This window comes from Neodiprion fabricii, chromosome 3, assembly GCF_021155785.1.
Source record: "Neodiprion fabricii isolate iyNeoFabr1 chromosome 3, iyNeoFabr1.1, whole genome shotgun sequence".
Lineage (NCBI taxonomy): Eukaryota > Metazoa > Arthropoda > Insecta > Hymenoptera > Diprionidae > Neodiprion > Neodiprion fabricii.
Genome location: NC_060241.1, coordinates 40,589,449 through 40,616,983, shown reverse-complemented (window position 1 = coordinate 40,616,983; position 27,535 = coordinate 40,589,449). Strand labels below are relative to the sequence as shown.

The following is a 27,535-nucleotide window of genomic DNA, read 5'->3' as shown; positions in this document are numbered from 1 at the left end:
GCCTATCCAGAGAACTCCGCAATCGCAAGCGACCCTTGCACTCGTCACTGGATCTCCTTCGAAAAAGTCCGCTGTCCTGTAGTCTTCCTTCTCCAATTTGCACCGTTTTCGGGGTGTGACGTGTCGAACCGGCTGGCTGCACTGACCTCGATACATCCCGCCACGTAGGATCGTTCCGTGTCGTGAACAACCCAGCCGTTTGTCGGGACGCACGGATTTGTAATGTAACCAATCAGGGTGTGCAGCTGGTGGTCCTGCCATGGCTTCGCCGGGTTTATCCCGATAACGAGGAGTTTAATGACAGCGCGCGGTGTGCGCGTCTACGTCGTGGCCGACACGTGGACACCCGGCTGGCTGCACCCTTGTCCCTCCACCTTGTTAAACGGAATGACGTTTTTTGTCTTTCGCCCCACAATTATTCATTCCCTCCCCGGTTACCTTCCTCGATCTTTTTCGAACTGGCGTGCATCGTTTACGTCATGCAGCCGATCGCTTCTCACCTCGTTCTCATTCCTCCGGATATTCTTCAGGACATAGACCGCATAATTTTACGCACGAATACAACGGGAGCGAATCTTGGAGTTTTGTACCCTTTCCGCTGCGCACGTCCGGCACGCGGCTTCGTAGCCGGTGTGCGTACTTATTGAAGAGCAATTTTTGCTGTTGTCTATTTTTCTTTCGATGGTGAACCAAAGTCGATTTTTTAGTTTTACGCTTTTCGGTGACGGTAGACCATGGAAACGCGTTGGAGCGCGGGTAATAGAATTCTAAAGGATCCCTGGCAACATTATTGTAATAAAGATCCGGTAAAGCTGCAGTAAAATAAGATTAAAGGACCGTGAAACGAGCTTTTTAACTCGCTCGGGCGCACCAGAGTTTACGAGAACAAACGAAGCACTGTGGACTTCTGGCTCTCCTCACAATGAGTACAGCCTGACCAAGACCGTAAGAAAGAACATCAAGCCCCTCACTGAATTCGAGAAATACGAAAACGAACAGAACCGAATGAATCAATCTGTTGGCAAAATCGTTTGTTACCGTTTGTACTATTTGCGAATTATCGGTCCTGAGAGAATCGATGAGCATACTTGGGTCGTACATATAATTTAGTTTGAGAGGTGAAAATAATAGGGTAGAATTCCATGACATGGGGCCTTGACGGCTGTTACGCTCCTGAGGCCGGCTCCTTTACCTTTCTTAACTATTTCTCGTCTCTCATCGGATCCAGCATCAGGCTCATTTTGGAAGACGTTGCACACAACTTCCCGCCGACGTTTACGGCTCTTTTCGAATGACTTGTTTCCACGGTTTTACCCTCGTCCAAAAGCCATAATACAGGTCAACTTCCTTTTTTCTGATTCAATAAATTGTAAATCACCACTGTCGATAACTCGTACGGTTTTTCGTCATTTGACTTTTACTGGCTGTTCGTGCGAGACTCTGTGTTTACTATTTTCTACATTTCTGTATTTCTTTGTATCAAAAAACCCCGCGTGAGGATATTCGGTCGTAAAAATTTATCCGATACGCGGAAAGAAGCAGCATGCTTCCCGTTTTAGAGAGCATACAACGTATGGCACAGCCAAAAACCCTACCTCAGGCAAAGAAACGTCCGATTTTTAAACCAAATAGCCTAGAGAATCGGTTTGATGAAATCGTTTCAGCGCAAGATCTAAGATTACGAATTTTTATACCTAGTCCAATCAATTGGTTTAACTTTTTTCTAGAGGAAAATCAAGTCTTTGATCAAATTCACACGGGTTATACCCAATCAAGACCACAGAATTATAAAAATAATTTCTTGCACGAAGCATAAGGCATTGAACTCTATTTTTTGCGGTTAGGGGGGAGGGGGACGTCCTTGGAAGTTCTAAGATCATTCCTATTTTTAGGAGTTTATTTTTTTTTTCTAAGAAAATGAACACACTTGGACTTATCTGAATTTAAAGGCTTTATTATTCATAGTTTCTAAAACATTTCGGAATTATTTCATTGAAGTTAACAACAAAATGACGGCATGGCACGTACAGGTAGCGAACGACTCCGAATTCGAAAGTTTTTGCTGTGGCGATTATCCTTACATCACTACCTAACTTGTAATAGAGAAAAAAATTTGTTCCAAGTGTTTTCATTTAAAAAAAAAAAAAAACTCACAAAAATAGTAATGATCCTCGCCACTCTCCCGGATCCCCGCGCGTGACTCGTGAAAAATTGAAGGACCCCTTCTGCCCGCCCCCGCGGCATGGCTGCAGGTACTTCGGAAGCGCGCGTCGCTTTAACGCGGCTTTGGGTCCCGGAGCTCGGGGCCATTGTGCAGCGACTTTTGAGAACCTGCGGAACTTGGAGCGAGGCTCGCCTCACCTTGCCTTCTGTGGCTCAAAGCCGCGCGAAGCTCTGTCTGCACGTGTACGCCGGCACTCAAACTTCGCAGGTAATGGAATTCGGACGAAAACCTGCGGGGCCTTGCGTATTGCGTTGCGCTTACCTCACCTCCGGTGTAGTTTTGGTGCGTGCCACCTTTCCTCCAGCTACCTTTTTATTGAGAAGCTCTTCCGGTTACTTCGGTCGCCAAGTAGGGCGACCAAGATCTGCAGCTGGGCTTTTCGGCTCATCCTTATTTCCTGCATAATACATAACTATTTCATTAACGACCGTGCGATTCGTAGCACGGAGAGGTTTTCCTGATCTAATTAACAATATCGGAGATGAAAAATTGGATGTTTTTCTCCAGGTTTTTGAGATTGGTGCCGATGGATCATTGGTATTATTTTCTTTCAATTTTTGCAATGCTTGCGGTCATTTACTAAAATTTCAATTCTTATTTCTCTGATCTTCAATTTTCGAAATATGCAGGAATGCGCAGTTAAGGACAAATTGTCAGTGGTGAATTAAGAAGTACGAAGCTTCAGGTTTATTTTTTCCGGATCGTGGAAATCACGGTCACTTCTTTCTTGTTGAGAAGTATTTACGATGTGATTGATACACCCTTGTAATAAAAGTCTACCAAAGTATAAAAATCGTATAATGACGAGGGATTTCAAATCGCCCGTTACATAAGCCTTCACGACCGCTTGCCCCACATGGGATCATTAATTTTTTTTCTCCGAATTTCAGTCGCCACCCCTGTCTGATAGTCGCAATTAGTAAGAAAAAAAACACCAGACGGAAAAACTCAATCGGATAAACAGAGATAAAACGGGTCGAAACAAGAATGGAAAAATAAAAAACGAGAGTAAAATCGATTCCATTGTTAAAATAATTGCTGGATTTCCGAAGTGCAGTAACAGCGTTCTCCAAGTCTGCCTAAGCCGATGTACATGCAGCGTACACATAAGTATGTACCCACATACGTCGGAACGCATCTTTCACAACAATATAAAATACTGTAGGTACGGTAAAAACCCTTTAGTTACACGCGGGGCGCATACCGTCCAACAACTCTATCGGCACACCGTTATTTTCTATCAATATACAAAGAGTAAAAACACGTGCCTAGCACGCATACGTATACCTACGCGTCGAAGGTATAGAAATCGAAATCCACACCGGAGGATCAGGGACACCTTTGCACAAAGCGTAAAACATCCGTCGGCATTATACATGTATTGTACATACACAAGGTACGGGTCGAATTGGATTGTCAGAGGAAAAACACGAGTGTGAGGCAGCGCGCGCCTCCGCGCACCAGGGGTGGTTTTCGTTTTGGTATTTGGTTATTTGGACGGGGGTTTCACGTGGTGAGACATCTGTCGGACAACTTAACAACGACCTCCCCCCCCCCCCCCACACACACACACTTTCCGAACCCGACTCGCCTTGTCGGCTCCTATGTAACTGCTTGTTCGCCGTTCGCAGGTTCGCGCGGAGAGAAGAGTGGAAAAGGAGAGCAAACTACTCGCAGCATCCCTGCGGACTTGGACTCTCCCCCGAGGCAACCGGAGAGACACCCCGCAGACCGACAACAAGCTACAACTTCTCTATTTAGCGCTTGTTAGCACCGACAATGTGCCGCAGCTGATCCCCTTAACGAGACGCGTTAGCGGACTTTATACGTACGCCTCGCTCTTTCTATGGACACCCCCGCCTTTGGGTGGAGGAGAGGAGAGGAGAGGAGAGGGGAGACCCTGTTCGACGGATAAATAACAATCGGGTGTGTAAGAAACGTCAGGATTCATTCGACAACCCATTGAAATTTTGAGTCAATCGGTAGCGAGGGAGAGGATATGGCATGCACACTTACAAGGAAGGTATCCCAGGTCGATATCTCCGATTTGATTTCGTTTGTAATATGTCATAGTCGACTGAAAACTGAGCTATGCCTTTATTTTTTATCTGCCCTTAAACACTTTAAGGGAGTGAAACCACTCTCCAAAGCAAGGTATGTCAAGGAGCGATTTGACAGTTTCACCCACAAGAACATAATATTTTTTAACCAATCCAACCAGAGAAGTTTTCTTATAACGAGAAATGAAAAATGTAATTTTCTCAAATGAAAAAAAAAAATGTCAAATCACCCGTTGACATGCCTTGCTTGAAAAGATGGTTTCACCCCCTTAAAGTGTTGAGTGGCGGATGAAAAGAAATACGTGTCGCTTAGTTTTTGGCCTATCATAACATATTGCAAAAGAAATGAAATCGGAGATATCGACCTGGGATACCTTCCTTCTGAGTGCAGAGTAGATATATCCCTTCGAACGGAATCTCTGCTGGGAGTTGAGTGTCCCGTACAGTTTTCCGTACACGCAGTCTTTGATAAGTTACACACACTTGCCATTGAGTTTCGAACTGACAAATGACTGACAGATTGCTAAAAGGCGAAGAAAAAATAAATCATTGTATTTCCGGTTTTGATGTTTATACCCGCATCCAGCTGATGTTTAATGATCGATATGACGCAACGTCGATACCCCGAGTACCCTGAGTTTCGTGCGTTTCGAAAAACGTTGGCCGGCCGGTGCTTTCTGGGTAATTCATGGGCGGAGAATTCGAATCAGAGGTTCAAGAAACTTCAAAGCTAACCTCAAAAGGCGAGAGTGACGGAACGGCATTGATAATATAATCATGTAATTTCGATCGTAGCACTCGGGTTAGGTTAATATACACAGTATACGTCCGCATATACATATAGGAGTAATGTAACTAAGGCGTATACTTACACTCAGGAATAATCCCTACTCGTTCAACTTTCATGGGTTGGAGTAGGTTCCGCGAAGTGCCGGCTGGGGCCGGAACCGATATATCTGCAGTCACCGAGTGTGTTTTACATTTTGTCGACGGTAAAGCAAATCCCCGAATCCCTAAATCCCCGGACGACGACACGAACCACCTTGTAGACCGTATTTACAAATAGGCGTTACTAGTGCGCAGGGGCTAGTCGCTAAGGCAGTAGAGAAATAAAAAGAAGAAGAAGAAGAAGAAGAAGAAGAAGGAAGGAAGGAAGGACATGGGGTGGGAAGCGATGCTGGCTGGCCCGCGTGCACCTAACTGGTAAGAAGAAGAGGGAGAAGACGAAGAACAAGAAGGAGGCCATAAGTTACCAAGGATATATTATATCGCGGCTCTCTAAGCTGGCACACATGCTGGTGCTTCGGCAAAACGTCTTCCGAGGAGCATCGCCTGGTTTATTCCACGCATTTCGAAGCGTTTTCCACCCCAGTCAGTTTCTTACACGATCACCTCACTCTCGACACGCGGGGTGGGTGTTGAGCTGCCTGTAACCGCTTGTAAATTGTCTGAAAACAAGTTGCCTAATATACTCGAAAATACACACGTAGAGACGCGTTCCGGAAAGCCAGCTCAAAGAGCGCGCAAGCTTGATTCCAAGATTAATTCGCCGGTTTATTAACGCCTCTGGTTGTCTGCGCAGCCATGCTGAATTTTGACGCTGAAATATGAGGATTTTTTTCATCTCTAAACCAACCTCGTAGCCCCGATATTCACTCGACTCGCACCGACCTATACACGCGAAAGCTTTACCGGCTTCTAAAGAATCTGGCTCAGCTTCGTTTAGATTGAATCTATAAGCAGACGTTATGAAAAATTTTGCCTAAATGTGAGCTGTCATTCAGGCTGTGGTTACCCAGTTTTCTGACGGATCTGTTGCTCGAGTCAAAGAAACTTGTAATTGTGGGCCTTTGTTAATGTAGAGGAAGCTTACGGCAGTTCGTTTGTGAAACACATGCGAGGAATTAAAGGCGCACGACACAATTTGGGGAAACGGAAAGAGCGATACTGTGAATGTACACTGTGCACATCTACACACCCACAGCGTGGATGATGACCCATCTCCTTTCACCCACAACAGCATGGATTGTCTCTAAATATACTGGCGCTATTTTCGTTGAAATACAAAATCATCCGTTGTGCCCGCACCTCTAATTAGTTTGTACAACACGAGGAAACGCGTCCGCCTCGTCGTCCAACTGTCAGATTCTTTCCGTAAACATTCCCATTTCCCATTCATAATTGACGCACCAGCTGTGACGTATATACACGTTGTACATCTTCGCGATGTGCGCTATTTCGCCTTCATTATGACAGTTTCAATAATCACTGTGTATAAACTGCTGCACAGGCTGCTGTAGTATCTTGTTTAGCGCAAATTTCATCAACTTCACGACAAAAACTTTCTTCCTTCAGCAGTGTACATAAGCCCTTGTGAATAAACCATTCGGCTCTCTGCCACGTTTTGTTCGTTTGATTACCTGTTTCCGGTCGACATTCTGAAACAAGAAACTTGTTCTGAAGAATACTCACGTCGCGTTTGTTCATGTTTTGTCGATGTGCCTGACGTGAGCCAGAGAGCACACGCACGCGTGTTCGCGATGAAATCAATACGCGTGTACGTAATGTCTGTGAGCAAAGATGGGATACCCAATTGAACGTCTCGTTCATGAGCTGTTTGATAATTGAACAGAAAAATCGGTCGTTTCTCTGCGAAGTACACCTACCTCCCGACCGTTAATCTATTCGCCTGTTCCGGTCGAATCAAGTACCATTCTTTTGGTTCGACGATCCTTCTTTCTCATTGTCAGTTATACACGAAGGAAAGTTCTTTCTGCAATGCGACCATCTCATCGATCATCAAACGGGCTCCTTGTCACGCTCTACCGACTTCAGAAACCTGGGTGGATCTTATAATCCAGTCGCAGTCGATTTCCTCCTGCACTACGTCACGGTGTGTCCTGTAATTCCTGCTTTGCATACCCCACGAGGCCCAGATCAGTCGAGAGCAGCGACTGTTGACTATACCCGCCCTTGTGGAACCATGGCCATCGTGTTTGAGGTTGGCTCAACAGCAGATCGAAGCTTCCGCAGGAGAAGAGTCCGGGTGTGGTTCGAGTGATCGACGGAACTCGCGTGGCGTGCGCCGAGTAACGAATTGCGGATGAAAAGTGGCAAGCGAGCGAGGGCCACCCGGGGAATTTATTGGCGCTGTAAAGACATCAGTATCTGCGGGAGTGCGGGCGAGGTCCTTCCGTCACGGTGACCGTCCCTCTTAACTCGCAATTCCGTAGATCCTCGGGTCAGCCGAGTCCAGGACTTCTGTCTCGAGGCACAAGGGGATGACGACGGGAGTCGGAGCCCCGTGGTGTCGTCGACCCGTTCGAGATCCTCGCAGAGCCAAGTGCAAGAAGCGAAAAGCAAGTCGCAGTCTTCGGACGCGTCCATGAGAACAACGGGGGAGAAGCGATTATGGGCTGCGAATGAGACTGTGTAGCCTCTCGTCTGCAGCTAGAAACGCGCGTGTAAAGAAACAGAAAGGAGAGAATGGGAGAGGAGAAAGAGAGGGCGCGTGTCCCGGACCGGCCCGAAGACGACGCTGGGTTCCGGACTCCGGGCACAGAATGTCCCAGCGTGAGGCGACCCCAGCTGCCAGCTGAGCTACGTCGTTTACCGGCGAATCTTTCTCGGTTCTTGATTAACGTCGCTTTAGTTACGGTTCTTATCCCGCGTCCTCTTCTCTCCCTGCACTTCTCTTGATTCACCTTTTTTCCCTGCGCGAGCTTCGTAGTCCTCACTTTCCAGGACCTACGGCACGCAACATCGAGAGAAACGCATTGCACATATGGCCGTGCCGCGTCGTGGTGTATATTACTCTTTCTTTGTACTTCGTGGCTGTGTTTCGTTAAGTGTATAGTGAAATGATCCGTCTGTCTTTCCGTTCTCTGATATTATCTGGCTTTCTTTTCGTAGCAGCTCGATGCGCGCCTCTTTAATATACAGGAGGACAAAGAAAGTCTGAATTGGTGCGGTGCGCCCTTACAGAAGCGTAATGTTTGTCGTCAAGTTCGAAGATCCTGTATAATCGAAGACGCCAAAAGTCCGAAAACGCGATAAAAGTAGAGAGAGAGAGAGAGAGAGAGAGAGAGAAGTTGAAGTCGTACAACTGTGCAACGACGTCACCTGGTGGATTCGGAATGATCGGTGACTTTTGATCCAGTTGCGAAGCGGACGACACCGGAGCCGGCCAAAGAAGAAACGAGGGCGTGAATGGCGAGATGATTGGATAAAGAAGTAGCACGCCCTTGTCCATCTTCCCGCTTGTGTCCGTTTGTTCGCTTCCGCTGCCTCCTGTGGCCCGGGACACGAATGCACGATCAATGAGGGCCCACAATGGAATCGCGAGTCTTTCGACTTTTCAACTTAAAAGTCAATGATTCGCCGCTAACTCGAAGCTTTCGCCACCGAGTGTCAAAAGGCGGAGAGCTGAAAAATGACCGCGAGAGGAAAAACACCCCGCGGAGCGATCCGTATAATTCTCCGGAGGGATAAATTCCGATACAGTGTGTCTTTGTGCGAAATCTGCAAAAGTATTACAAAAAAATCACAGTCTTCGTCCGCACGTAAATTTTCACGCACATAAATACACGCTGCACGTACCGGTGAAATCTATTTCTATTTTCTCGTTTATCGATTCATTCATGAACTATGAGTCTTCAATGAACTACCAGGTATACCACTGAATGGGACATGATTGTTCGAGCGGTTGTTGAAACTCTGCCAACTCTGTTTAGATACGTCAGCTACATCCGGATCATCGGATTGAATTCTTTGGCAGTTAAAAATCGCGACAGAGCTCTCGATATGGGTTGAAATTACCCTGATTTAGCCAAAAAGCGTAAATTTATGACGTGAAGAATGATCCGCAGAGAGATCTATGTCGAACGAACAGGATAGTCTATCAAGTGTACATCGTTTCTTCGAATCAGAGATAACGTATTTCGCAAATGAGCGATGAGCTCGCGGCGTTGATTCGGTAGCGTTTAATTGCCGGTCATATACGCGTCGAGCAATCACTCGACGTGACAGGTGATACGTTGACGTCTCGTCGTCGGCACGGATTCGCATCGCGGAAAGCCCGACTCGCGTCTTGCGTATCGACGCCGAGCGACGGAGGCGTCGGCGTCAGCGTCAGCGTTGGCGTCGGTATCCGGATCAAAGCAGCCGCCAGGGTTTGGCGAACGCTTTTAAAACAAAGTGTAAACTAACTAGCTGTCCAAGTGGTTAGGGGCGCCCCACGCGGCCCATGCTCTACGCCCCATGTATACATACATATGTGTGTACACTATATGCGTGTGTATATACGTTTAGTTTATTTAACGCTCCTGTTACACTTGCCTGCCAAGCATCCACGGCTAGGGAATCGTAGGAAATACAAGGGCGGCGGGGGCGCCTCTCTCTTCTCACTTTCGGCTTTCGTATAACCTTATCCGTTGGCGGAGAAAGCGGGGCAGGGGGGGGGGGGGGGGGAGAGGACAGGGCTGTCTCACGTCACGTGGATATACTGATTAGTCCGTTCGTAGAGTTTTCCGAGAAAATCTCGGTACGTCAAGTTCTGCGACAGATCAACACCTACTCTTCCATTCGTCTCACACTTTATCTTCCGTCAACCTCTTTCCTGGATTTTCCTCTCCTTCTTCGTCGGATCATAATCATGGCCTGAGTTTGGCTATGTCGTATTCACTTTTATGTTCTACTATCTCATCATTTTTGGGAACTTTCGTTTTTACAATTCATCGTCGGCTGTAGGAAATGATTCGTGGAATCGATCATGATATATCGTCTCTCGATCAGATTATCCTACAAGATACGACAAAATGAATGTTTTGGATATCCTGAAATTTTATTGGTATATATTTCGAAGGTATGGTATGAGTATGCAGCCGCTTACCTGGATGATGAATCGTTTATTAAATCAAGACGAGTGATATCTGTATAATGAATTAGAAAAATAAGTTCAAAATAAGTTGGAAATAAAACATGACACGTTATATATGCTCAAAATCATCAAACCTAGGATTTAGTTGAAGAACCTGTTCCAGTGGTGCAAGAGATTCCCCAAATAGAAAAACAATCAACGCGGAGCAGTGGAAGGAAGTAGAAAAAGTGAAATATACAAAATAAAAGTTGTTGTGAGATCTTAGAATTCGCGGTCCATCGATCATCACCTCGAAGAATACAATTCTGAAAAATTCGGCAAACTAAGCAGAAATACGTCCATACGTTTATATGTACAACGACCCGAAGTGCAGAGTGATGCGTATTAGCCGCAACGTTATATTGCAGCGTGAGGTTGCCGATCGAAAAGGAAGAGAAAAAAGCGAGGGAGGGTTACGTCTCGCCAACGAGAAACGATAAACAAACATTTTGTGGGTTCGGCTCTTTGATGGTTAGGCGGTGATTAATCCCGGCGCTAGAAACGGGGTAAAAGATCCGTGTCGCTCTTTTCCATGGAGCAAGTCAGTCACTCGGCGGTTCGGCGATGCGGAGTTTTCCCTGATGGTAACGACTTGTTTGGTGTGCGACTGCGGCGCGTAGATATTGTAGCGATAAGTCGCGGAAAGGGGCGTCGTTGAAATACCGAGTTGGAAACTTTTTTTCAAAATTCAAAAAGTGCAAAGTTGCGAAAAAACTAAATGCTGAAAGTGCGAAAATGAGAAAATTAAAAAAATTAGACCCACTGAAATCCCGAATGATCCAAGATTTTTAGTTCTGTAAATTTCTGAATTGGTGAAATTTCACCACTTGGATCATTTTTTGATTTAGTTGTTGATATTTTTACGTTCGGAATCCTGGCCATTCTGATTTTTGATATTTCTGATTTTTTACACCGAATCATTCAGTAAACTACGCTATGTGAATATATTTTAATTTTCAGAATTTCACTTTATCGGAACGTTACTTTCCGGAACTTGAATCTATCGTAACTTGAATTTTCTGAATTTTGCATTTCTGAACATTGTGCCGTCGGGCTTGTGACCATTCGAAACTTTGTTTTTCTCCAAGGTTTGATTTCTTTACTTCGTGTTTCGTCGTCAAATAATTCGGAATTAGGTGCTTTCGGAACTTCAACTCCGCCCCCGCGAGAGAGGAAGAGAGACGGCGTCTGATCCAGCCGAGAATCGACCTTAGAACCATCGGAGAAGCTTACGAGAACTCTTCCAGGGTGGAACACGATTCCGTGTAACGCGGCTTAGCCGATGACCGATTTCCGTCCTCCGTGGAATCCAGATTTTTTTGCTCAAGAACGCTCTCCTGGCCTCTCTCTCTCTCTCCGATCCTATCCTCTCGCTTTCCCTCTCTCGACTCCGACGGGACTCTCTGAACGCCTTGAGATCCGTGAAAAAATATACTTACTCCCGCGCATTTACCCGGAAAATTTATTTATTTAATCTTATCGCGTTAGGTTCTGTGGAGCCCGCACCGTTGAATAAACATCATAACACGGCCATCTTGTGCCAGCGTTCCTCTTCAATCCAAGATTAAATTACTTTACAATCATTTCGTTGCGTCTTCGTTCATGCCTGATCATCATCCGACTGTGGGAAAGATCATGGAATATAAAGCGGAGCGACTAAATATTTCCACAACCACTGCAGGATCAGATTTTCATACGCTGCGTTTCTCTGCGTCAGGGTTATGATTTCATTTGTTTATACTCGCTCTGTCAATTAATTTCTTGTTTTTATTTTTTTATTTCGCTGTCAACTAAAGATGTTAGGATAGCTCAGAACAGGGCAGTTTTGAAACAGATCAGCGGCAGCTTAACATTTGAAAATTTCTTCTTCGTTCAGTTTCAAATGAATATCATTAGTTAAGAATCTTTCATAATTATATACAGCTCATTTGTGATAAGATAATCCCCACTATCTACCATAAAAATCGTATTCGGTCAAATCTTTTCGTTACACATCGCCAGAATCGTCTTTTTTTGTATACTCTACGTGTTACAAGTCTGAAGCAAATTGTGACAATTGCTTGCATCAGATCACACCCGATCACTCGCTACCATCGTATATACATTCAAAATCTAGTTTTTCCCAGTTAATTTAGAGTTTAACGCTCGGAAGTATGTAACGTACCTTGTAATATACCAGAAATTTTAATGTGTGTACACTCTGCAGAGCGCACCCTTGCAACGAGAGTCGCTTACAGGATTTATTACCCAATCAAGATCTCGACTCCTTATATGTTTATACTCATTTATTCATGTATTTATTATCACTGGCTCAACTGCACCAATCTTATAAGTCCGTGTCTCGCCCAGGGAGCGCGGTGCACGGGGATCTTGCAGGGCGTCACGTCATAAACGAGAATTAGATTGTTCCTAGCTGTTTTTCTTCCATCCGAAGTCTAGACGTCGTCCGTGTAAGACGATACAAGTGCAGCGGACGACCTCCTCCAACCACCAAGGATAATTATACAGTCTTCTGCTTAACGTCACGTCGATCTACGCGCCCCAAGTCCAGCCACAATGTACACATAAGGCCTCTTTGTTTCATGCGCCTACTACAGGGAGGAACGCTGTTTATGCTTGTATATACTCACCAATTTCCCAGTTTAGCCCGACTCTTCGGGGAGTTCGTCGAAGGCATACATCGCCATCACACCAGCTCTAGCCGCACGAACCCGAATAGAAATTTGGCGCCCACGTTACCTACCCTACCGAGGTTCGTACAGACCTACTTCGAAGGGAAGTGAACCTAGGAATTCTGCATTGACCCTCCGGCTCCTGAAAATTTCAGAACAAACCCTGTTTCAACGCTCTCGGTAGATGAATGAACCTATTTTGACGGCACTCGATCTACAACTCTTGTAATGGAACTGTAGCTCCTCCTCTATGTATAGATATAATAATACAGCGACGTTCAAGTGTTCGCAATGAATAAACAAAGGGCTATTTCGACATCATTTTGACAAGATTTTAACGAGCGACGCTTCAAGTTAATATAAATACAAAATTCCAAAATTCATCATTACATTGAACTGGAATTAGACAATAGTTATAAACCATGCATTTGTGTGACTGACCATAAACATAAAAATACGACTTAGAGTAATAAATTGTTGAATATCTGGAATATAATTCTTAAATTAGAATCGTTAGACTTTTATTAGTGAGGTACGATTTTCAGCACTAAATGAGTGTATGAAGCAAGCAGGCTTAATCCTCCCTCTGGGGGGTTAAAGGAGGTTCCAATTCTAGCCCAAAGAGGCCGACACTTCGAATCTACGCTTTCGTCTAAAAATCGACACCAAGTTTTGCAGTGCGCTCTTATCGAGGGACTCGAAATGATTCCTGGTAAACACATACAGCAGTAGCTGGTAAATATTTCCCCAACTGCAATGAACGCAACTGCAACAGCAACGACGGCCGAGGTTCTATAGCCGGAATTGTACTGCTGGGCGTTCGATTGGTTGAGTTTTTAAGTTATATGAGGTGGTCAGAAAATTTAGTGTACCACCACCGTACCCTGCGGCCACACCGCGACCGCAGAGCTTTTAGCCACGACGCACATGCAGCCGCGTTACCGAATTTATGTGCAGGTTGTTCGGTTTTACCATGCTACCTGAAATTCCGTTTCCATTTTATGGTCAAAACTCGTAACCCTCAACCGTTCTTCTTCTTGGTTCCTCGGTAAATGCGAACTGCTTGCAGACCTCGGTGACGAGCCAAGGCAACAGATAAGGCAAAAAGGAGAATAACGTCGTACCGACGAGAGTGGAGAACCGCGAGGGTGTACACGTAATCAGGCTCAGGTGGTTCACAACGATCCCGATGAACCCGGATCACGTACAGATGCGAAGTGAAACACGGTAACGAGTAACGACGTCGTGCAGATGCGTTGCTGTTGTATAACGAGGTCGTCGCGTTCCTGCCGCTGCTGCATCCAGACGAGCGAAATTGTTTCTTCGTTCCCAACCTCTGCCACTATAGTGACAGATTTCCACTGCAGACCCCGTCTCGAGTGTCGACGCTGTTCCACCGGCAATTCCTTACCTCGGCCAATGTTGCCAAATTCGTGAAACGCAATAAGCGTCGTTTTTCGCATATCGGATGCGTAGACACGTATAAACCGGGGGAAACTGACCCCGCAACTCTCGCGTTTCAGGAGTCCGTCACTACGCTGGTTCTTTGGGTGAAATCTGTGCGAGGTAGCTGCCAAGGGTCTCTTATAGGCTCGAATAATTGGCATTGGGTTACACCGATAAAAGGATACGAGCAGCAACACGATATCAGAGACATACGCCGCGGCCTCACGGGGGACTTCTTCGCGTCCTTTTTCCCGCCACGCAGGCCCCGATTCCTCGTCTCGCGATCAGCCCCCTCCACCCCCGCAAGACCAGGTGGACGGAGACGTATCAATATTTATAGCAGCTCGTTAGGGACACACACAGACGGAAACGCCGTCCGGGACACGTGGTGCCATCTGCCCCCCACAACCGTGTCCCCAGCGAGCGATATAACCGCGATTTCCTAATCCAGCTTTCGACTTTTACGAGACTCGTTAGCCGCCCCTGATCTACTCACACTCTTCTTTGCTGGATGTGCGAGGGTAGGTACGTACACGTATGCCTTGTTGTAACTTTATAAGTGTCTCCCGCGATACTGTTACACGCAAATTAAATCTTCGGGGGCGGATATCGGCCTTACTTTTATTACCGAACCCCGATCGGTGATCCTCATAGGTATTCCGTTGCTCTCAATTCACCTGGGAAGGTCCGAAAGTTGGATATAAATCCATCTACAGTTCCGTTGACCGCTGATTTCTCCTCTAGCTCTCATCGTTCCGGGCTTAAAACCACAGATTATAACCGTGAGTAACGGAAACTCGAATTTCGGCCAATATGGCATCGGTCATAACATCGAAAGCTGAACCATGAGTGTGTAACGACGTGGAAACGCAGTACCGACTTAGTTTAGGACGATTTTTATCAACTTGCAACCAATGTGCAGGAATTCACCGGAGTCTCTTCACGCGGCATCCTTTCAGCGAAATTGTCAGAGAACGGTTTCTCCGTGTACGCACGTCATTACGGCGAGCTAATCAGAGCCATCATCATCAGCTGCGACGGTGAAGGAGGTTGGCTAATCAAAGCAATGCCCTCGGTATCTACTCGGGACTATCAACCTTGATAGATTCTATTGAGGTATAAAGCGTTGGTTAAGTGCGTCTCGTTGACTGTTGACAAAGCGAATAACTACCGCATCAGGGATAGACAGCAACAGCAGCAGAAAAGCCTCCGCGTTGGACGGCTGGACGACATTTTGCGCGCACAAAAGACGCCCGCAGTCATGTATAACCACATCGCTATGAGGCTACACGAAATCAACTAGTCTGACGACTGGTTAATTCAATTCATCCGTCGGACCGGCAACTCTTACTTTATACAAGTTTATACACCCCGCTTTGACACGGTTTAATATAAGGCCCTTCACACGTTACGGTCATGTGAACGCGTTGCGCGTCGCGATTGCATCTAGCTCTGTAAGCTGCTACACGTTATGGCCGGATAGAACCGCTTCAGTGCTGCATGCCTACTTTTTACTTTACACCGTGAGTGGCGAATCCGTTTCCACGATACCTGCACGAAAATTTTCCACCTCTATGCGTAGAATAATATTTCCCTTATGGATTTGACAGAGGCCTTTATATATATATATGTATATAACAGACTCTGCAGTGGAAACGGCGTTGCCCGGTTTTCCGCGAAATTTCGATATTCAAATGGACCGCAGGGAAACCTCTGCTTCCCACGCTACCTCGGTTATTCTACATATTCAATCCACAAACGTCGACTCAACGTGTTGCACGTCTATTCGACGAATTTTTTTTCTGGCGATTTGCCTCTTCCACGTGGACAATTTCTCGCCACGCGAGGCTTCATTTTTGTATCACACGAGGTGTGAGTATCAGGATTGTTCTTCTTGGCATTGTTTACCAATCATGCTGCAGAAATATACGAGTAGAAAAATTTGACGAAAAGTCAAGTCTACTGATTATATGCAGGTATACAAAGCGTTGAAGTAACGCAACCGAAGTGAGATAAAAGCGTGAAGTTTAATCTGTCGGCTTTCCGTCCGGTCCAAAGGAGGAGATCATCTCCGGTGCAGGTCTGAACGGGTTAGTGAAATGCCAGCACGAGATTCTTTGACGAAAAGTTGAAAAAACTCTCTAAGAGTGAAGTGCTGCTGGCTCGCAAGTGGCTGAATCGAGGGAGAGGAGACGGCAGGCTGCAGGGTAACGAAGGGTGAATTTCTACCGGGAACAAAATGTCAAAAATTTACCTACGTGAACCGTCAAAGCATAACTTCGGCCCTTGGCGAGCTCTCTACAGTTATTTCTAAACACCATGGAAGCCTCGACTCTGGTTCTTCATTCTTCTTTTCCAAATTCTAATGCGATTTGGTCAACTTAAAAAGTTAAGCACGGTAACCTGTCGACTAAAGCAGATAATCTGCGGAGATCTCGCGATCGCTAGGAGGCTGATTTATGCGCCTTCTAACCTACCGCAGCAACAAGAATTATAATAACGACAACAATCGTCACTCCGATATTTAATTTCAATTTCCTTTTGCGTGAAATGACAAACTTTTTCTTCTTCAAAGTCTAGGAAGTGTTAGAAAATTGACCCTAAATCGTTGACTTCGATTTCGTGAGAACCTTAACAGAAAAATTTGTCAATTCTCAGCTGCTCTGGGTGTTGGACATGAAATTCAGTCGGAAATGGATTTAAATTTTGTGCAAATTCCTCCTCGCAGGGCGCGCGACGACTGGGTAATAACAATGTCTCAGAAAATGCCTTTGTTCACCGATTAACCCAGGATAATCCGTTTCTCAGTTCCGGAGTTTCTTATAGCAGGCGACTTGGCTTGGACGGCAGGTAACGGTTTCACCCTTCGTTCACATTTAATCTGGATTTTGGATCCTCGGCATGCTTTTCTACCGCACTCTCAAAATATCATACTACACACTTACCGAAAGCCTGCCTGAAGTTCAACCTGCGAGCGATACCCCCGCAGTTCAAGGGGGCGATAGAAATTACCTGAAAAAGAATCGGGAAGGGAGGGTCAAAGTGCAGGGCGGTCAGTTGTTACTCACCCAAAGAGTTGCCCGTTAAACAAGGCGTTTCAGCCTTTGTGAGAATTAGAAAACCTTTACTCACTTTACCACCTCCCATTCCTCGTACACCCATAAACGTATACCCCCAGGGGCGACATTACCGACATTTGCGCCCGGGAAAAGAAGTCCTCGGGAAATTATTGCCTTTAAATATAACGTCCGTGGCAATGTTCTCGGTAGATAATTAATTACTGCATAAAATTTAAATGACAAATTTGAAGGACTTATTTAGTTTCAAATAATTTCTATAACTGCATATGCCGGTGATAAAATCTCACAGCTTTGAAAATTTAACTTGATCAAATTAAATTAAATCAAAATTTACGAAATTGACGATTAAATGTGTGATTTTGACGGTTCGATAAAAATCTGGGTGAAAATATAAAATGCTGCAGGGGGGATTTAGCCGAGGGAATTCTTTCGCTAGCCGCAATTAATTATTCCGGACAAAATGATTCCTGACAATGAGTAATTTGATAATTTATTAATTTTCAAATATCGCGTTACGTAGAGAAAGAAATATTACGCAGTGCAATCCTACGAAGATAGTCGAGAAGTTGGCGATTTTCGAAGTCACCAACGATGATTTTTAAGTGTTCGTCGTAATCACTGTATTTCTTTCGTTTTCTCGATGGCTCTTTGCCGTAGTCAATGTACTCCAAGGTATTTTCAGTGAGTGATTCCTCTAACTTGATCAATAACGATGCCTGAAGTAATAATTACTGGAGATATTTAGACTACAGTAATTTTCTCCCGCGTAATTAACTGCAGTAACCGAAAAACACCGGTTTCAACTGCAGTCACCTTGCCGATAATTATTATTGTGCCGTGCGACTATTGTTGATTTCCGCAACTACGACTAACTGCAATTAACCCGGACCGCAAAAAATTGTCTAGCTCATGCATCCAGGGAATCGTCAATCATTTCCAAGCCGATCGCGTGAACTGGAACAAGTCAGGGTGAACGTGGCACCACTACCAACACTTGGGGATATAATAGGGACACCTATCCAGTGCATGACAGTGTGGATCAAAAGTGAATCCCAGGGGTTCGACACGGGCCCTGCCAAGGGGCCCCCGCAACGGAATACCTACCCTGACAGGGTGCAGCGTGTTGTTGAGCAAATAACCTCGTTTGTTGGTCCACCCTGGTCGACCAGCCTCCCCATTTCCGTACCACTACCACGAGGGTGTCAAGACGTAGCTACACAATGGCGGCTGCACACCGTCGGGGAAAAGAAACTACCGGTAGAGTCGAAAATTTGGAGAAACCTGTAGAAGTCAGGCGGGAAAAACGGATCCCTTGTAAAATGAAACGGGATTTAAAAAAATGTCGATAACGCTTGGAATCTATTTTCAGGCCAAGGACAAAAAAATTGCGTCGCCGAAACTAGTCTACCGTTATTTTTTCCTTAGCGGGCCCCATTTTGCCCGCCTCTCCCCTACCTGCATTCTGATGATACCGCAGGAAATTCATGGAAGAAAGGAACTCGCTCAAAGAAATTTACCAAACCAAAGACTTGTTATTGCGTACCGGACTCCGAAGAAGAAACTGGAGACGGAGAAGAAGGGCCGAATGCAGATCAAGACGACGACGACGCCTTTTCCGTCAAAGAATATTGTACGAATGCCTGGGAGCACGTGCGTCTGTATTGTTTAAAACGAACACGGTTTTGTGCGTGCGTACGCGGACAGCGTTGCTTCCACTGCGGGCTGAACAATGGGGTGCTCAGACGCTGAGCGGTGTGGCGAATCTGGCCCGCTCCGCCGATAATGACGTAATGAGCGCCCCGGGTCCGCGATTCGACACACCGAACCCCTACCAGATCTCCACCGGTCAGAATTCTAGCGACGGATTGGAACGGGCGAACCGTTCGTTCAACTAAGGCCGAGGAAAGAGGTTTAAAAAACGAATAGAACAAATCATGATTATTAGAGATTTGTGTTGATTTTGGTGACCCTCTGATTTGAAGAATGTTATACAATGTTCTGTAATCGTGGAATTCATTTTTGAAATCAGATGACGGATAGAAATTCGTATTTTCTTGCAAAGACTATATTTTACAAGATTTTAGAGAGATTTATAGAAATTTGTTGAACATTGTGGTTTTAAAAGAAAAATATTACGCGACTCTCGCAATGTTTCGGCAAAGTCAAGAAATGGTCATAAATTGTGAGAAATTATCACGAGCAGCGTTAAGTTTGTAATATTCGCATCACACTTTGATTCTCAAGTTTCATATGATGATAAATATCCGTACATCAATACACCGATCTGTGAATAAAAATTTACAGATCGTGTGAATTATTCATCAACGTTTTCCCTCAATTCTGACCTCATTGGATTTGCTTTACCCGATAAAAAAAAAAAATTCTCTACCAAAGAAATTTTTTGTTCAATCTTGCGCGGGGCTTGTTACCCTCGCTGCAGAGCCGACCGCTATAGCGTTACACGCGATGAGTATTTTCGGGGATGCGAGGAAAATCTATGGGTCTCCGCAGGGTGACGACGCTGCCGCGGTGGGGGGCCCGGGCGGGGGCAACCCGCATATAAAGATGTCAATCCGCGTTCGAAAGAGGATCTCTCTTTCCCTCTCTCGTGCCTTTTGGCTCTGCTCGTCTTTGCGGCACGGCCGACGGAAGGCATGCCAAACTGGACCCGAACCTTATGCCGATATGCAACCCCCTAATAGGTGCCTTTGAAATTAGGACGCTCCATTCTCCTCTGCCCCCGGATTCTTGGTCTTCCAGCAACTTCATCTTCCAGCCGCCGCCTAGGTCCCCCTGAAATGTATCTTCTTCCAAAGATTACGCATATTTAAGTAATGTTAAACAAATTCAATCCGATAAATAATTATCATGAGAACAAGCAGTTAAACGCGGACATGGCAGTGCCAGTCTGCGTTTACAACTCTGCGCGAATTCACAGGCGAAAACGTTTGTATTACTATGATGACCAATGTTCCAGGTAGTAATGATCGTGGAGTAAAGGTTTACCGTTCTTTTAATATCTGTCTGTTAGAAACGAGCTCGTAAAATATGGTGTAGGTATTTCAATATTTACTTACAATATGACTTAGGCTTCAATTGTCACCGACTAATCACAATCCATTGTCTCCAAAGGGTCCGGTCAATCGGCTTACAAGTTATAAACCTTGCGTACATACCGTACAAACAGAACAGTATTGTACACAGCGTACAGCACCGCTTTCGTAGCCAAAAATTTCCGCAAGGTAGTGTCGACAAAATTTTATTATAATATTCCAATTATATTTGTCGCTACAGCTGAAAACAAATTTTACCGTAATTTTGAACAAAGTGGACCAATCGTGGCTGTCGTGTTCCTTTTTGCGTCAATTAGCGTCTTCAAATTGACCATCTATAAGAAATGCTTATATAGAAAGTTATATATATATATATATATATATATATATATATACATATGTATACCGTGTGTCCATGCGGAAAGTACGCAACTTACGCGCGTGCATCAAGTCGTCGGTCGAATTTTATTGGCTGACAGTTACCGGCTGATTGAGCTGCCGACACATTACCAATCGCGACTGTCAGGAACTCGGAAGCGGTTATGTTCGCAAGGGAAGCGCGAAGTTTTGGTAAAGTATTTTGTTAGATTGGTATTGCGTCGACTGCTCAATCAGGCGGTAATTGTCAGCCAACAAAATTCGAACGACTTGACGGACGCGCATAAGGCGAGCACTTTTTTCATGGAAATACGGTAGACGAAGTATACCTATCACGGACTCACTTCTAGAGTATAGAGTGCAAATAAAGTAGTCATGGATCGATTACCTTATCTGGTAATTGTTAGTACCTCCAATAAAGGTATCATATTATACCCAAGGTGGGTGTACACTGTAGGCTAGCGCCTCTCTGATTGTTCTGCCCATAATCCAATTTGCAATAGGCAATACATTCGCATATAGACCAAGGCCTTATTATTGGGGTTTAACCCCGACACCTTGTGTACCCTGTACCTACCTTTACAAACAGGTAGGTACGCCGATAAATGAAAGCGCAGGGCTGCTCGGATAATTGCGACAAGGATATTCACCATAATTGTAAGGTGCGTTTGACGCAGGGATATTCATTTCGTACTTGAAGATTTCACGTAATACGTTACGAATTCTAGATTAATATTCATACACTTGATAATACTTAACACTGTAATTGAACATGCGCATAATGCGAGTACACCGTGTATAGGCAGATTTACTACGATTGTATTTTGATCGAGACTTCGAACCGAGACGTATTATGCATAGAGTTAGCGTGATCGTCCGAAAATTGGGCGATGAAAGGACCTAGCCGGTAAGTAATTCAAAATTTCAGGAATTCCGGCCTGGCTGTAAATGTCCTCTCTAATACAGAGCGGTAATTGTACAAAGACACTCCGTTGTTCGAAGCATCCAATTATAGATATTCAATGCTTTGTCAGAAAATTCGGAGTGTCAATAAAAGTCCACTTCAATTAGCGTAAAGCTAAACATCATCGATGTACATGTGTACCTAGTTGTAAAACTTACAAACTATAACTCTCGATACCATTGCATACGTGCTTGCAATAAATTAATCGTTTTTTCTACGAAATGAACATTATTTCACCGAAATAAGATTTTCGTTGATTCGATAATCTTTTGATTTTTTGATGTACATGTTTCACGTTTTTTAACCGAAATGTTAATTCATCCGAAGTAGTACCAATTTCAGTCACTAGACGGCAGGAATTTCGGCTTGAAAATTAGCTGTAAAGATGTTTATCTACTCGAATCCTTCGCATTCCCTTAATCTAGATTCTCACGAATCTGCCAACTATCTGCAGTGATGCGATACGTTGGGTTATGGTTTTGATCCATCCATGTTTTACAAAAACTATTTTAAAGCGACGCTGCTACACTTGTTCGGTGGCAGTCAGTAACAATGCATATCGTATTGAAAAAAAAAGTGAAAAAAAAATATGTGACAGCCATATTTACACTACATTTATACACCCATAATACTTAAATACCAAAGGAATGATTGAATTATTTAAATACATTTTTAATCCAAATACGGGGTCAGTCGATGTGATTTTATTTTCTTCAGTACAATGCCATAACTTCTTTGATCGGAAGAATATGCCATTGGTCCTTGTAAACATTATTTGAGTGAAGGGACACTTTGTTTTACACGAAGCATACAGCGCTTGGATAAAAATATCAAACCGGAAGAGCAGCTCGCAGTGAGTTATGTCCCTCAATCTCTATTCAATTTATTTAAATTATTTTTTATTGGTCGTAAATACGGATTTTTTTTAATTAAGAACTGCGTAAATTGTCGCTTTGAATAAATATGCTCTCAGGACTATACAAACCCATGGACATATTATATTTGGATCACTTGATATCCAATAAAGCCAAGGACCTTCTTTTCTCAGTGTACAACCCCTGAAAAAGTTTCAAAAAAAATTAACAAATTTTCTTAATCACTCGCCTTTACCCTATGATTTTTTTTTTCAAATCACAGAAAAACATAAGCTGTGACGAATACAACACCGATTAACCGATAATAGATCCAACATTTAGCGCAGTAATGACGTAAAAGAAATCTATATGAACAACTGAAAATTCAATCGATAATAAAATAAACATTTTTCTCACTTACTCCCGCAAATTGTACTGTCTTTAAAAAGCGTCTTGTAAAATAGGCGCAGTGATTAAGTTTATCAGTCAAATAGATCGGCAGGGTTAATTTCTAGCGGAAAAAATAATTCGAAAGCTTTGCTCCAACCGAAATGGGAATCGAACACTGCAACGTGTAGCCGCAGGACTCGTCGTTTCTGCGTACACGGTGCACGTCGAGTACCTGGTCAATAATATAAATCAATACGAAAAAGAGTGAAACGCTTACAATTATATTCTGCATGCTTCGCGTTTGTACCTAGGTAGGTACATTATACTCTTTGAATTAGAATGAGTTAATTTTCGCTGATATCTCACCGATTTCCAAGGTGTGGTATAAACCGATTTTCTCCAGCAGTATACTTGTGATTAATTCACATTTCGAGAGTAGACGATACCTACCGGCGTGCCACGACTTTAATCGGCGAACGAAACATCAACTGTGACTGCAAAACGGACGAATTTTTTACCAAAGTCAAATGTTATAAAGCCGAATTTTGAAAAACATCGGGAGTCTGTTAACAATTAGGTATCGCTTACGATCTCGTTAGTGATCTTTTTCGAGTGGTATTATATCCAGACCAAAGTAATTCCTGCGAACCTTTCGTAAGCCTGACAATAAACTGCACGTGTACGTACATGCGTGTACATCGTTGAACAAATATACGTACACGCAAGTCGCGCACGATAAAAGGAGGCGAACGAAGGGTGTGTAAAGCCGAGGGTGGGAAAACGCTGTCGCGATTCAACAACGTCGAAAGGCTGATGATCTGTTTGTCTTCCTTGGACGCGTCTGCGCGCCTCGAGGTTGACGCTCAAAGGCCTGACACCCCCTCCCCCCGCAGGACCGAAGCGCTGGGCGCAGGACAGAAACGAATGAAGGGTCTGTAGGATCCCCACCACTGGCTGGCTGCTTTCCTCTCTTCTGTTTGCATTGTTTGATGTCAAACATTGGGCACAAACAAGCGAGGACGAAGAGGGCGTCGACTCGGAGTCCGTCGGCCTGAAGGATCCCTCAGTTGGTGCGGTTCGGCGCCTGGGCGGGCTCGAAACCCTAGGAGGCGGTCCAATCCAACGGTATATAACTCCCCACCATTCCCGGGGCGTCTGTAGAGTCGGGTTGACGCTTCTACCGTTGGCTCGTCGTCGGCAGTCTTCGTCCAACGTGCATGAGGTGAAAACGTCAAGAGTCGGATAGATTGCACCATACATATATATACATATATATATGTATGTATACGTACGTATGTATATAACGAGTTTGAAGGAAAAGTGAGAAGAACAGGAATCGGACACTGGTTGCACGGTACGTGATCCGGTCTCCGTGGATGTGGTTTTATTTGTCGTTGCGTTTTTGGAATGACGCAGAGTGAAAAATCGCCTACTGTCTCGTGTGATTCGATGAATGGGACGATATAACGATTCGGTTTGCCCCGAACAGTGTACCGGCAGCAGTGTTTTATGAACGGAAAATATAGGACCTATACGCGTATATAATACCGGACCGACGCAGTCACGTGTACCGGAAAGTGTGCGAGTGTCGATGCGGACTGTTTGAATCGGGCCCGGAGACCCTGCACGCCTTCAGTTGTTAAAAGTGCGCCGGAGGGACGAAGCACGAGGTTGAGGAGATGGTGAACATGGAAGGATCCGGGGAGCACACGGTGACCGTGTCGCTGCCGCCCCCCAGGGCCACCCTCAAATCCAACTTCAGTATACGCAGCATCCTCCCGGAGGCCTGTGCCGTGACCCCGGCGCCGCAGAGCCTGACGCCGACGAGCCAGTCCTCGAGCCCGGTGCAGGATGCTACCGCGGAGGACACGGACGAGGGTAGCGACCTGGACGTGACAGGGTACGACGACGGCGCCGACACGCCGCCGTTGGACTGTTCGAGAGGCAACGCGGGGGGTAGTCCGGGGAACGGTCCTGGGGCGAGGAAGGAGCAGGAGGCGCGAGAGGCGGAGGAGAAGAAGAAGTCGGAGAAGCCGCCGTACAGCTACAACGCTCTCATCATGATGGCGATACGGCAGAGTCCGGAGAAGCGGCTTACCCTGAACGGTATATACGAGTACATCATGCGGCACTTCCCCTACTACCGCGACAACAAGCAGGGCTGGCAGAACTCGATAAGGCACAACCTTTCCCTGAACAAGTGCTTCGTCAAGGTGCCGCGGCATTACGACGACCCCGGCAAAGGTAACTACTGGATGCTGGACCCGAGCAGCGAAGACGTATTCATAGGCGGGACGACCGGGAAACTCAGGCGACGAACGACCGCCGCCTCTCGTTCCAGACTCGCGGCCTTCAAGCGAAGCGTCGTCCTCGGGGGCCTTAACGGCCTCACCGGACTCAACGGCCTCTACCCTGCCCTCAACCACTCGCCCTACGTCGCCCCCGCCTGGCCTCCGTCGCTCTACGCGCTGCCCTACCTCCACCGGGCCGGGCCCTACTCCGTGCCATCTGGATACCCTGCGAGCCTTTTGCCGGGGGCGGCCGCCTCCGCGAATCTACCGTGCAAGCCGCAGCCTCTTCCAGCGGCCGCCGCGCCCCCGGCTCACGGCGCCTTTTCCATGGAACGACTGCTCCAGGCCCCGACGTCGGCTTACCACCCCGCGAGTATGCCGCCGGCTAGCGTCGCGACGTCCGCCGCCGCCGCGGCCGCCGCCGCCGGAGCTTACAACGACTTTTACTCGACGCTGAGGAGCCTCGCTGCTCATCAACAGCACCAGCAGCAACAGGCCGTTCTCCAGCAGCAGCAGCAGCAGCAGCAGCAGCAGCAGCAGCAGCATCAGCAACAGCAACAGCAGCATCAGCAGCATCAGCAACAGCAACGCCGGTACCAGCAGCAGCAGCGGCATCATCTCCCTCAGCAAACGTCGACCCCTCTCAGCCAGACGCCTTCCACCACCGGCTCCCCCGACAGCAGCCCGGAACCTCATCCCCCGCACTCGCCCCCCTTGTTGCACCAACGCTAGCAGGCCCTGCGTCCTGGCATGCCATTCTTCCGATTCTTTGAAGCTACCGAGTGAGCCGATAACAGCTCTGACGGCGGGGCAGTGCTGAAATCGGTAATTTGGCTTCATGATTTTTTCGTTGGTGTTACGTACTGTAAAGGGGGGCGAGTTGCAATGCTTTGCGATATAACGACCGGTGATGTCGGTTGAAAGGGTCAGAAGGGGGCCGAAACCGTTTGCGGTATTAGCTGAAATCGCGATAACGGATGCGCTGACTTCAATAGAGTATTAATTCACGCGTAATTTGTGTAAATATATTATTTAGAACGTTGCACGTATAAAAATGTTATATTACCTCGTTGTATATTTAAAAGTAAAATACTCGGTGATCTCCGGTTTAAATGTTATTGTACATGTAAATATGGACAGAGAGAGATTTTGTAGATAGTCAAAAATCAACTTAACCTATTATTACTATTGTATCGACAATATTGTATACATATATGCCTGCGTATACGACGTGCATACACGTATCGTATACGCAAGACGAATGCAATGGGTATACATATATGTCTGTACAGATTCTTATAGACATGAATAATTATACCCCATATACAGCTTAGATTGGACCGCAGTACATACCTACTGTAAAATTGATTAAATATAATTTATACGTAGAACAAAGAAATGTTATAATACACGTTTATTATATACATGGCACACATTATATATGTATAATTGTATACTGACGTACAATGTCGCTTGAATCGCTAGGCTATAGGCGCCTCAATCTTCGTTATGCACGGTGCAGCTCTTTATACTGGCGTACTTATTAAACACACCATAGCAATTCTAACGCTGCGCGTTATACACGCGATGATATGATTCTCGGTATACGATGGGTCGTAGTAACACAGAGTCGAATCTCTAATTACTATACATTTGTAGTATACCTGTATACCTGTATACATGTATCGCTGATATATATATATATATACACCTTGTTTGTACAAAACAGATTAATAATTTCGTTATAAATATGTACATATATGCAGTGATATTATATATTGAAGAATATAAGGACACAATGAGGATGCAGGAGTGAAGTACAGAGAAACTATGATTACGAAATAAACTTCGAAATCTTTTAATATAACCGTTGTAAATTTCGTCAATTATTTTTCAAACACCTAAACCCTCCGCTCCGTTAATTATGACCATGTAAGCCGAGCGGTACCGTTAATCATAAACCTATGAATAGACCGATTCATGATTATAGTCAACCATAAATGAAATTCTTGAAAATCGATTTATACAGCTCGATAGCTGATTTCCAACCCATTCGTTTAATTTAACAGGTGTACAGGTGTAAGGGACTGGATTTTTTCGCCAAGTTTTCCTTCCATCTGCATAACCTCGGAATCAGATACGGCTAATTGATACAAAGAGTAAAGTAGGTACGTGGGAGGTAGATATCACCACACTTCAAATTGCG

General features: G+C 45.3%; 1 protein-coding gene across 1 annotated transcript; it reads left to right on the top strand.

Moving 5' to 3' along the window:
• Window positions 1-24,211: 24,211 nt before the first annotated feature.
• LOC124177788 (fork head domain transcription factor slp2-like) lies at window positions 24,212-27,196 on the top strand. Its single transcript, XM_046560596.1, has one exon. The coding sequence runs from the start codon at window positions 24,718-24,720 to the stop codon at window positions 26,059-26,061; it is 1,344 nt and encodes a 447-aa protein (XP_046416552.1). The 5' UTR covers window positions 24,212-24,717; the 3' UTR covers window positions 26,062-27,196.
• Window positions 27,197-27,535: the final 339 nt, after the last annotated feature.